This window comes from Ranitomeya imitator, chromosome 2, assembly GCF_032444005.1.
Source record: "Ranitomeya imitator isolate aRanImi1 chromosome 2, aRanImi1.pri, whole genome shotgun sequence".
NCBI lineage: Eukaryota > Metazoa > Chordata > Amphibia > Anura > Dendrobatidae > Ranitomeya > Ranitomeya imitator.
In genome coordinates this window covers 131,511,020-131,524,064 of record NC_091283.1, presented here as the reverse complement: position 1 = coordinate 131,524,064, position 13,045 = coordinate 131,511,020, and the positions used below count along the sequence as shown (strand labels likewise).

At 41.5% G+C, this 13,045-nt stretch overlaps 1 protein-coding gene across 1 annotated transcript in view; it reads left to right on the top strand.

Moving 5' to 3' along the window:
- Window positions 1-13,045, top strand: part of ATRX (ATRX chromatin remodeler) — a 246,932-nt gene that overhangs the window by 196,304 nt on the left and 37,583 nt on the right. Inside the window, exons 24-26 of the mRNA XM_069747241.1 lie at window positions 8,725-8,870; window positions 9,201-9,292; window positions 10,106-10,278. Of these exons, the coding sequence (XP_069603342.1) occupies window positions 8,725-8,870; window positions 9,201-9,292; window positions 10,106-10,278 (411 nt within the window). The remainder of the gene's footprint in view (window positions 1-8,724; window positions 8,871-9,200; window positions 9,293-10,105; window positions 10,279-13,045) is intronic.

Below are 13,045 nucleotides of genomic sequence, written 5' to 3'. Positions count from 1 at the left end.
AACCACTATTGGCAATCTTCGATGCCCTCACTATAATTAATGAAGCAGCTTCCATGATTGACCTCTGCTTTATTCAGTCGTAGCTCTTCATAGCCCCAGTTCTTGAGATCGCTCAAGGCCACTGCGGTCTGACTGCCAGCTATCGGAAAGTTATCCCCTATCCTGTGGTTAAGGGTTCACTTTTAAACTTGAGAACACCCCTGTAAATTATTATTGCACCTGAAGATATTTGTTTTTTTACTTGCATGAAGGCCATATTTGTGCAGGGGTCTCTGAACAGTAGACCAATATACCACAACTGCAGAGTCTGCTAAATCTTTCTAAAGGTCTTTTGCAGACAAGCGGGGGTTCTGATTTGCCTCACTAGCAATCCGAAGAGCAGCTCTCATTGCTTGGTCTTCCAGATTTTATCTTGACCTCTTCTTTTCCTGTTAACTGCCATTTGTCAATTACATTTCAAACTGATGAAAAAGCAACTTGACAACGGTTTGCTATCATCTTTATAGCCTTCTCCTTCTTTGTGGGCCTCCACCATTTTCATTTTCAGAGTGATAGGCAGTTGCTTAGAAGAACCCATGGCTGCTATTTTTTGGCACAAGGTTAAATTAAAGGAGGCAGTGTTTTTATAATGCTTTGAAATTTGCATCACCTGCCTTTCCTAAAGATGATAGTGAACAAGCCATAACCCTAACAGGCTAATTAACTTTGACCAAGGTATCCGGCCTTATCCTGAGCACACAAATCTCAAGGGGTGCCCAAACTTTTGCATCAGCCCATTTTCCTTTTTGTAATGTTTACAATGGCAAAGATCAAAATATATAATTATTTTTTTGGCTAAAATACAGAGGAAATGTGCCATCTTTAACTTGAGGCCCTTTAACCCATTCAAGTCGCGGCCCTTTTTCATTTTTGCGTGTTCGTTTTTTGCTTCCCTCCTTCCCAGAGCCATAACTTTTTTATTTTTCCGTCAATATGGTCATGTGAGGGCTTATTTTTTGCGGGACAAGTTGTACTTTTGAACGACGCCATTGGTTTTACCATGTCTTTTACTAGAAAACGGGAAAAAAAATTCCAAGTGCGGTGAAATTGCAAAAAAAGTGCAATCCCACACTTGTTTTTTGTTTGGCTTTTTTGCTAGGTTCACTAAATGCTAAAACTAACCTGCCATTATGATTCTCCAGGTCATTACGAGTTCATAGACACCTAACATGACTAGGTTATTTTTTATCTAAATGGTGAAAAAAAATTCCAAACTTTGCTAAAAAAAAAAAAAAAAAGTGCCATTTTCCGATACCAGTAGCGTCTCCATTTTTCGTGATCTGAGGTCGGGTGAGGGCTTATTTTTTTGCGTGCCGAGCTGATGTTTTTAACCCCTTTCTGACATTGGACGTACTATCCCGTCCATGTGGGGTGGGCCCCTATGACCATGGACGGGATAGTACGTCCAGCGCGATCGGCGGCGCTCACGGGGGGAGCGCCGCCGATCGTGGCCGGGTGTCAGCTGCCTATCGCAGCTGACATCCGGCACTATGTGCCAGGAGCGGTCACGGACCGCCTCCGGCACATTAACCCCTGGCACACCGCGATCAAAGATGATCGCGATGTGCCGGCGGTGCAGGGAAGCACCGCGCAGGGAGGGGGCTCCCTGCGGGCTTCCCTGAGCCCCCCGCAGCAACGCGATGTGATCGCGTTGCTGCGAGGGTCTCCTCACCTCCCTCCCTGCTCGAGCCCCGGATCCAAGATGGCCGCGGATCCGGGTCCTGCAGGGAGGGAGGTGGCTTCACAGAGCCTGCTCAGAGCAGGCACTGTGAAGCCTGCACTGCTCTAAGTCAGATCAGTGATCTGACAGAGTGCTGTGCAAACTGTCAGATCACTGATCTGTGATGTCCCCCCCTGGGACAAAGTAAAAAAGTAAAAAAAAAAAATTTTCAAATGTGTAAAAAAAAAAAAAAAAAAAAATATTTCAAAATAATGAAAAAAAAAATATTATTCCCATAAATACATTTCTTTATCTAAATAAAAAAAAAAAAACAATAAAAGTACACATATTTAGTATCGCCGCGTCCGTAACGGCCCGACCTATAAAACTGGCCCACTAGTTAACCCCTTCAGTAAACACCGTAAGAAAAAAAAACGAGGCAAAAAACAACGCTTTATTATCATACCGCCGAACAAAAAGTGGAATAACACGCGATCAAAAAGACAGATATAAATAACCATGGTACCGCTGAAAACGTCATCTTGTCCCGCAAAAAACGAGCCGCCATACAGCATCATGAGCAAAAAAATAAAAAAGTTATAGTCCTGAGAATAAAGCGATGCCAAAATAATTATTTTTTCTATAAAATAGTTTTTATCGTATAAAAGCGCCAAAACATAAAAAAATGATATAAATGAGGTGTCGCTGTAATCGTACTGACCTGAAGAATAAAACTGCTTTATCAATTTTACCAAACGCGGAACGGTATAAACGCCTCCCCCAAAAGAAATTCATGAATAGCTGGTTTTTGGTCATTCTGCCTCACAAAAATCGGAATAAAAAGCGATCAAAAAAATGTCACGTGCCCGAAAATGTTACCAATAAAAACGTCAACTCGTCCCGCAAAAAACAAGACCTCACATGACTCTGTGGACCAAAATATAGAAAAATTATAGCTCTCAAAATGTGGTAACGCAAAAAATATTTTTTGCAATAAAAAGCGTCTTTCAGTGTGTGACGGCTGCCAATCATAAAAATCCGCTAAAAAACCCGCTATAGAAGTAAATCAAACCCCCCTTCATCACCCCCTTAGTTAGGGAAAAATTAAAAAAATGTATTTATTTCCATTTTCCCATTAGGGCTAGGGTTAGAGTTAGGGCTAGGGTTAGGGCTAGGGCTAGGGTTAGGGTTAGGGCTAGGGTTAGGGTTAGGGCTAGGGCTAGGGCTACAATTTGGGTTGGGGCTAAAGTTTAGATTACATTTACGGTTGGGAATAGGGTTGGGATTAGGGTTAGGGGTGTGTCTGGGTTAGAGGTGTGGTTAGGGTTACTGTTGGGATTAGGGTTAGGGATGTGTTTGGATTAGGGTTTCAGTTATAATTGTGGGGTTTCCACTGTTTAGGCACATCAGGGGCTCTCCAAACGCGACATGGCGTCCGATCTCAATTCCAGCCAATTCTGCGTTGAAAAAGTAAAACAGTGCTCCTTCCCTTCCGAGCTCTCCCGTGTGCCCAAACAGGGGTTTACCCCAACATATGGGGTATCAGCGTACTCAGGACAAATAGGACAACAACTTTTGGGGTCCAATTTCTCCTGTTACCCTTGGGAAAATACAAAACTCGGGGCTAAAACATATTTTTTGTGGGAAAAAAAAAGATTTTTTATTTTCACGGCTCTGCGTTATAAACTGTAGTGAAACACTTGGGGGTTCAAAGTTCTCACAACACATCTAGATTAGTTCCCTGGGGGGTCTAGTTTCCAATATGGGCTCACTTGTGGAGGGTTTCTACTGTTTAGGTACATTAGGGGTTCTGCAAACGCAATGTGACGTCTGCAGACCATTCCATCTAAGTCTGCATTCCAAATGGCGCTCCTTCCCTTCCGAGCTCTGCCATGCGCTCAAACGGTGGTTTCCCCCAACATACGGGGTATCAGCGTACTCAGGACAAATTGGACAACAACTTTTGGGGTCGAATTTCTCCTCTTACCCTCGGGAAAATACAAAACTGGGGGCTAAAAAATAATTTTGGGGGGAAAGATTTTTTTTTTTAATTTTCACGGCTCTGCGTTACAAACTGTAGTGAAACACTTGGGGGTTCAAAGCTATCACAACACATCTAGATGAGTTCCTTAGGGGGTCTAGTTTCCAAAATGGTGTCATTTGTGGGAGGTTTCTACTGTTTAGGTACATTAGGGGCTCTGCAAATGCAATGTGACACCTGCAGACCATTCCATGTAAGTCCTCATTCCAAATGGAGCTCCTTCCCTTCCGAGCCCTCCCATGCGCCCAAACAGTGGTTCCCCCCCACATATGGTGTATCATCGCACTCAGGACAAATTGGGCAACAAATTTTGGGGTCCAATTTCTCCTGTTACCCTCGGGAAAATACAAAACTGGGGGCTAAAAAATAATTTTTGTGGGAAAAAATTTTTGTTTTATTTTTACGGCTCTCCATTATAAACTTCTGTGAAGCCCTTGGTGGGTCAAAGCGCTCAGCACACATCTAGATAAGTTCCTAAGGGGGTCTACTTTCCAAAATGGTGTCACTTGTGGGGGGTTTCTACTGTTTAGGTACATTAGGGGCTCTGCAAACGCAATGTGACACCTGCAGACCATTCCATCTAAGTCTGCATTCAAATGGCACTCCTTCCCTTCTGATCCCTCCCATGTGCCCAAACAGTGGTTCCCCCCACATATGGTGTATCATCGCACTCAGGACAAATTGGGCAACAAATTTTGGGGTCCAATTTCTCCTGTTACCCTCAGAAAAATACAAAACTGGGGGCTAAAAAAATAATTTTTGTGGGATAAAAATTTTGTTTTATTTTTACGGCTCTGCATTATAAACTTCTGTGAAGCACTTGGTGGGTCAAAGTGCTCACCACACCTCTAGATAAGTTCCTTAGGGGGTCTACTTTCCAAAATGGTGTCATTTGTGGGGGGTTTCAATGTTTAGGCACATCAGGGGCTCTTCAAACGCAACATGGTGTCCCATCTCAATTCCTGTCAATTTTGCTTTGAAAAGTCAAACGGCGCTCCTTCCCTTCCGAGCTCTCCCATCCGCCGAAATAGTGGTTTACCCCCACATATGGGGTATCAGCGTACTCAGGACAAATTGTACAACAACTTTTCGGGTCCAATTTCTTCTCTTTCCCTTGGGAAAATAAAAAATTGGGGGCGAAAAGATAATTTTTGTGAAAAAATATGATTTTTTATTTTTACGGTTCTACATTATAAACTTCTGTGAAGCACTTGGTGGGTCAAAGTGCTCACCACACCTCTAGATAAGTTCCTTAGGGGGTCTACTTTCCAAAATGGTGTCACTTGTGGGGGGTTTCAATGTTTAGCCACATCAGGGGCTCTCCAAACGAAACATGGCGTCCCATCTCAATTCCAGTCAATTTTGCATTGAAAAGTCAAATGGCGCTCCTTCGCTTCCGAGCTCTCCCATCCGCCCAAACAGTGGTTTACCCCCACATGTGGGGTATTGGCATACTCAGGACAAATTGTACAACAATGTTTGGGGTCTATTTTCTCCTGTTACCCTTGGTAAAATAAAACAAATTGGAGCGGAATTAAATTTTTTGTGAAAAAAAGTTAAATGTTCATTTTTATTTAAACATTCAAAAAATTCCTGTGAAGCACCAGAAGGGTTAATAAACTTCTTGAATATAGTTTTGAGCACCTTGAGGGGTGTAGTTTTTAGAATGATGTCACACTTGGGTATTTTCTATCATATAGACCCCTCAAAATGACTTCAAATGAGATGTGGTCCCTAAAATAAAATGGTGTTGTAGAAATGAGAAATTGCTGGTCAACTTTTAACCCTTATAACTCCCTAACAAAAAAAAATTTTGGTTCCAAAATTGTGCTGATGTAAAGTAGACATGTGGGAAATGTTACTTATTAAGTATTTTGTGTGACATATCTCTGTGATTTAATTGCATAAAAATTCAAAGTTGGAAAATTGCGAAATTTTCATAATTTTCGCCAAATTTCCGTTTTTTTCACAAATAAACGCAGGTACTATCAAAGAATTTTTACCATTGTCATGAAGTACAAAATGTCACGAGAAAACAATGTCAGAATCACCAGGATCCATTGAAGCGTTCCAGAGTTATAACCTCATAAATGGACAGTGGTCAGAATTGTAAAAATTGGCCCGGTCATTAACGTGCAAACCACCCTTGGGGGTAAAGGGGTTAATGATACCATTTTTGCGCAGATACGTTCTTTTGATCGCCCGTTATTGCATTTTAATGCAATGTCGCGGTGACCAAAAAAACGTAATTCTGGCGTTTCGGATTTTTTTTCTCGCCGTTTAGCGATCAGGTTAATGCTTTTTTTTAATTGATAGATCGGGCGATTCTGAACACGGCGGTACCAAATACGTGTAGGTTTGGTTCTTTTTTTATTGTTTTATTTAGGATGGGGCGAAAGGGGGGTGATTTAAACTTTTATATTTTTTATATTTTTTTCATATTTTTAAAAACATTTTTTTTTTACTTGTGCCATGCTTCAATAGCCTCCATGGGAGGCTAGAAGCTGGCATAGCCTGATCGGCTCTGCTACATAGCAGCGATCATCAGATCGCTGCTATGTAGCAGAAATGCAGGTGTGCTATGAGTGCCGACCACAGGGGGGCGCTCACAGCAGACCTGCATCAGTAACCATAGAGGTCTCAAGGACCTCTATGGTTACCTTCCTGATGCATCGCCGACCCCCGATCATGTGACAGGGGTCGGCGATGACGTCATATCCGGCCGCCCGGCCGGATGCGGTAGTTAAATGCCGCTGTCTGTGTTTGACAGCGGCATTTAACAGGTTAATAGCGGCGGGTGAATAGCGATTTCACCCGCCGCTATTGCGCGCACATGTCAGCTGTACAAAACAGCTGACATGTCGCGACTTTGATGTGGGCTCACAGCTGGAGCCAGCATCAAAGGGGGAGACACGGCATGCGCAGTACTAGTACGGCGCATGTCGTGAAGGGGTTAAAGATCATTTAATCTTCAACTTGCTTAACTGTTCAAAATGACAGTAATTTTAACCAGGGGTGCCCAAACTTTTACATGCCACTGTACATGGGCCGTGTACATCAGCACATGGAGACCCTATGGGCTATCCTTGCTGATCCACGGCAGTGGTATAGTAGGTTTCCCTGGTTGCTGGTCTATAGTTGGGAAACCTGCATCATTTTCTCATGGAGTCTGTTTCCAGCAGACAAAATCTCCATGTTCCTCTATATAAATTGGAGTCGCACATGGGCCCAGTATGAACCAGTAGAAAGCGAACGGTGCCATATTGTGTTCCATGCAGACCATTAATATTCATATGACCACACGAGTACGTGTGGGAATTTGTTGTGAATGATTTGAGTTTGTGACGTAAACCTGCATTTTAGCATTAATTAAATTGTAGATCAATTGATCCTCAATATTGTGTTAATCGCTGCTTCTACATTGGGCTTTTTTCCTGTTCTTGGCAGATTTGTCTAAAGTTTTTCTACCAACTTTAATTTGCAACCAGAGGGATATCATAAATATAATTGCACACTGTACCGGTGCATGATGGGCAGCAGATGTTAAATCTGGGTACAGAAAGTCGACCATTGTCCTAATTGTTTTGATTGTGCAGTTCAGAGCGCCTCAGATAACTTGCCAACTGGCTTTTTTTTTTTCGTCTGAATTTTTAGACAGACTATTATCATTAGGCTGGATTTGATGGTAATAAGATAGTAATTTTGGAATATTAATAAATCATGTGCATTAGCAATGCCACTCTACCCCGAGGGGAGCAGTGTAAATAATCTAATAAATGCTAAACTCTGCATTTAATCAGATCATGTCATTTTGCCTCATTATTTTCTTGTTCTTTTTTTTTTTTTTAATAAACTTCACAAACCTCTTCACTGTATGGAGGACTGAGCTGAAAATGCGATAGACGGCCATCTCATTATCTGGGCAAATTGACTGAAGTTTTTATCCCTTATCATTTAGGTTTTTAGATTAAAAACATCCCACATGTGAAGAGGGGCAATAGCCTATCTTTATTGTCAGAGACAACATAACATTCAGGGAGACTAAAAGTGTGGCGGCCGCCATGTGTGTATATAAGATAATACTTGCAATAATATATATATTGTATGTATTATCTTCTATATAATCTTAGATCTGTAATCTATAAGTATCAAACATGCATATGAATTTCTAATACATTAGTAAAGATTATTCGGCTTAAAATCAATACCAAGCTGTTAGCGGTAGTCTATGGAGAAGTGTGCTCACAAGGTCCGCCTGGTGGAAAGGATTTTTTGTGAAGCCAAATTGTGTGATATATTGTGCACCTTATCTCCTATTTATTGACTGGGGAATAAACTGCAGTACTCGCCAATGACCACTAAACCACGTGCGGAGCTGTGTTCTGCCCCATACATCAGATGACAGGCTGTATGACCTAATACCACTGCAGACAATCACTGAAAACACAATATTCAGCATGTTGGGGGTTTTTAAAGGCGGAATGTTGTTCTAGGCCAAGATCAGTTGCTATAAAATTTGAGAAAACCGCTTTACATTTCCAGTAGAGTCTTTTGCTTTCCGACACCATAGAAATATCTGACACTTTGTGCCTCTTCTAGGGGCATTTTGTAGCTACATCTTTGCCTAGAGACCTTATAGTATGGTAAACATAGAGCTTTTATACAGTCCCAAACCTGAACACAAAGATATTATATCCTTCCTCAATATCTTCAATACCAATGTCATGGTGTAGTCAGGGAAATGGCCACAAGTTACTAGACTGCACTCTGTAATTGACAGCTAGGTGTACTCTATATTTCTCTACACATAAAGCATGTGGTTTTCTTTTTTGTGGTTTTAGATAACGCACTTGCTTTTCAATTTAACTTTTCAGGCTTAAAACCAGATTTCTGTATAGAGAATTTAAGTGTGAAATGGAAACACATGCTGGGATCTTGTAAAGCCTTGCCATAGCCCCTCAGTATAATCCTTTTACCTTAACAGGTGGTGGTGGTGGTGTTGGTGGTGGTGAGGGAGGAGGCGGACGAGGCAAATCTGGAACCAAGCTTTTCCAGGACTTTCAAGTTTTAAGTAGGATCTGGACTCACCCTTGGTGCTTGCAGCTGGACTACATTAGTAAAGAAAATAAGGTACGGCAGATATCAGACTACATATTTTTGTCTGTTTCCCCAATAAATGGTGCCAAAAAGTGGGTAGAATTTCGGTGAAATAGTGGAAATTAGTTTTTTTTGACTATGCAGTGCTATAGATTTGACTGCTGCTCTTTCATCTCTGATCATATTCCGTTATATTTCAAGATATATGCCCATTATTAAAGCTTTGTTTGAAATGATGTAAGCCAGACTTTTTCCAAGTGACTAAACAGATGTGCTAGAGTTTAACACGACAGTGCCTGCCGCTTCTGAGTTATCCGTTGCAGTGACGTTATCATGTGTTTTTTTTTCTTTCTTTCTTTTTAGGGTTACTTTGATGAAGACAGCATGGAAGAGTTTATTGCATCTGACACAGATGAATCTTCAATGTCCCTGAGTTCAGAAGAAGGGTCCTCATCGTAAGCATTTTTCATACAATCACTGAAAGGGTTACAGCCCCACAGGATCATTCTGCCTCTTTTTTTTTTTCCTCTCTCAATGGGTACAGCAATATTATGAATGCAATCAAAATTGGCCTCTGTGGCAGAGCGGCCTACCTACTATAATAATTATTGTGTGTTTATCATCTTCTGCCAGAAAATCACTTAACAATAACGTAATGTGAAAGATCACCAGGAATTAGTCAAACAGTCAAAGATAAATGCCAATTGATTTTACGTGTGTCCTGGCATGTTGTGCCAAAATGTGAATTAAATTATGAATCAACCGGTTACAGTTTTATAGAAGGTATATTTAGGTTGCAAGCAGCCTAATTGGTTTCAGATTTTTTTTTCTTTTTCAATGTAACTTGCTCATATTTGGCAATTTTCTAGAATTGCTGATAATAGTCTTTGCTCTGGGTATGTCCCCATGGGATGGTGTTAATGTGAATTTTACCTGTGACTTTTGCACAAGCGGGAGCAAGCAAATGGAATAGATATTTAAGGTTTGTTCCTAGTTTTTTTTTTTTTTTTTTCCTTCAAATACTTTGTAGAGCTTGAACCATACGTGTGCTCGTTAAAACCCTCCTTGCATCCACAGCAAGAGCTGCATGTAACACATGTGCATTTGTAATGCAAGAATCTGCCACGTGGTGAACAACCCTCGACTACTTGGATGTCTTACACTTTTGCGCCCTACATTTTAAGTAGCAAAGATTATTTAATGGGAGCCAAATAAAATGCATGCCTCTCCTATCTGCGTAAAATAAATTTTTGTTTTAAAATTTTTAGGAAGAAGAAATCAAAGCGTAAAAGCAAACCGGAAAACCGCTCAACCTCTGAAGAAAGTGATAATGATGTGGAAGTGATTAAGGTGTGGAATTCTAGGTCTCGCGGTGGGAATGGAAAAGACCGCAAACTCGACGAACATTCAAACACTTCTGCGGCTGCTAAAGTAGAAGAAAGTGAGTTAGTCATATGTAGTATGTAATAGTTTGGATGGAGCTAAAACTGTTGCGTATACCGAATATATTAGAGTATAAGTCGACCCGAGTATAATTCGAGGTAATTTTGCCACGGAAAAACTGGGTAAGCTTATTGACTCGAGTATAAGCCGTGTATGTATTGTCTCCTCATTCCTATCCCTGTGTGTGGTTCCCCATCCTGTTCTGCTCTGTGTGGCTCCCCCTGTTGTACGCATGGCTCCCTCGGTCCCCTCGCTGTATGCATGGTCCCCCATCCTTGTATGCATGGCTCAGCTCCCCCCATCCTTGTATGCATGGCTCGGTGCTATCCCCGTCCCATCGTATATGCATGGCTCAGCTCCCCCTGTCCCATCTTGCATGCATCGCTGGCCTCCCCTGTCATACTCGTCCTGCTTGCACCTTCGCTGAATGTCCCTGCATCTCCATTGTCCCGGCACCACAGCTTCTTCCTGTGCTGAGGGGTCACCTGATACCGCTCATTAAGGTCATGTATATGTTCTCTACGCCTATGGTAGTAGAGTTGCGTCCATATTCATTACCTTAATGAGCGGTACCACGTGACCGCTGAGCACAGGAACAGGAAAGAGCTGCCGGGACGGAGATGCAGCGACGGAGGGTGAGTATTGATGTCTTCTGGAAGCCGGTAGCTGTCACTGTGCGACAGCGGCCGGCTCCCTAATCCCCCTCCCCTGTCGGCTTTCTGGACCATGAGTCGAGTATAAGCCAAGGGGGGCATTTTCAGCATACAAAAAAATGGACTGAAAATTTCGGCTTATACATGAGTATATACGGTAAATAGTTTCTTGTGTTCTGTCATTAAAAACAGGAGCATCATAAAGTACAAGGTCTGTGAACGCAATCCATATTTTCTTTCTGGTTGATTTTTATGTCAGCAAATCCACTTTTTTTAATACAATTACTAAAAGGTCCTGTCTATCAAAATATAAAATTCATACAGTAAACGTAAACCGACACAAAAAAGCCAGAATTGCTGTTTGTCACCACACATCTGATTACTCATTAAAAATTAAGAAATAAAATATAATGTAAATAGAATACATGTGGTTTCGCTACATCTGTAAAAGTCCAATCTATCAAATGGTGTAAAAAAAAAAAAAATCAAGACTACAGAATTGTGTTTTTTCTGCTACCCCAACAGCGCAAAAAAAAAAGTACAATAAAAGATAATCAAAACATTGCATCTTCCCTAAAATAGTGTCAATAAGAAATGTGAGCTTAGGGCGCAAAAAATAAACCCGTACACAGCTTCAGTTCTCAAAAATTGAAAACGTTTTGGAAAGCGTCAATAGAACCAAAACATTTTTTCCCCCAGTTCATTCTTGGAGTGTAATGACTGTTGTAAATAACCACCCCCTCCCCAGAAATTAACAATTTTGCATATTTTGCTGCACTTGGATTCCTTCCCCCCATCTCTGCTTTTCAGTACATCACATCAGGGAACATGGATGGTGTTGTAGAATTGCACTTTTTTTTTTTTTTTTTTTTTTTGCAATTTCACCGCACTTGGAATTTTTTCCGTTTTACAGTACACTATATGGTACAATCAATGGTGTTGTTCAAAAGTACAACTCCTTCCTCAAAAAAACAAGCCATTGTTGTTGAAGAAAAAAAGTTGTGATTTTTCATAGAGGAGCAAAAGGCAAAAATGAAAAATCGCCCAGTCAGGAAAAGTTTAAAGTGGTTCAAAAATTAGAAAAAGAAATGGATGTAATGTGTTTTTAAATATTCTAAAACTTATGAGTTAGCTATTTAATTAGCAAATGATGCTTGTTTTATTAGTGAGGTAATCACTATTGTATGTTAAAATGCCTTTCCTCTTTCTAAACTTGACAATAAACTGTCAGAATTTTAAAGGGAAGCTGTCCCTCTCTTCCCCCATAAATATGCACATGTAGCTCAAAGACAAATCCAGCAATACCTTTACATAGCCAGTCTGTTCCTCAATCATTGTTTCAATTGCTATGTAGATAAGTCTGAAGCCTCTGTCACTCCAGCCCATTCAGCGCCGCAAACTCCTGCCCAACCGATGGCACCTTTGGCTGAAATCACACAGCATTAAAGGCTGTCAATCAGGATATGGCAGCCCTGGCAGGGAATAGAGCTGGACTAAGTAGTTTGGGGGGGAGGGGTGAAATTCTGTAGACAGATTCCGTTTAATACTATAGTATTAGAGGAGAAAGACATGATGGACAGGCATTCCTTACCTCAGCACTCCTGGTATCGCCAGTATTAGATCTGATAGACATGGTGGACAGCAGTGTGAGCAGCCTCTCCTTACGTCAGCACTCCTGGTATCTCCTGTATTAGGTCAGACAGACATGGTGGACAGCAGTGTGAGCAATTTCTCCCCTACCTCAGCTCTCCCGGTATCGAAAGTATTAGATCAGATAAACATGGTGGACAGCAGTGTGAGCAGGCTCTCCTTACCTCAGCACTGCTGGCATTTCTAGTATTAGATCAGATAGGCACGGTGGACAGCAGTGTGAGCAGTCTCTCAGCAGTCTCTCCTTACCTCAGCTCTCCCAGTATTGCAAGTATTAGATCAGATAGACAGGGTGGACAGCAGTGTGAGCAGGCACTCCTTACCTCAGCACTCCTGGTATTGCTAGTATTAGATCAGATAGGGTGGACAGCAGTGTGAGCAGCCTCTCCTTACCTCAGCACTCCTGGTATTGCTAGTATTAGATCAGATAGACATGGTGGACAGCAGTGTGAGCAGCCTCTC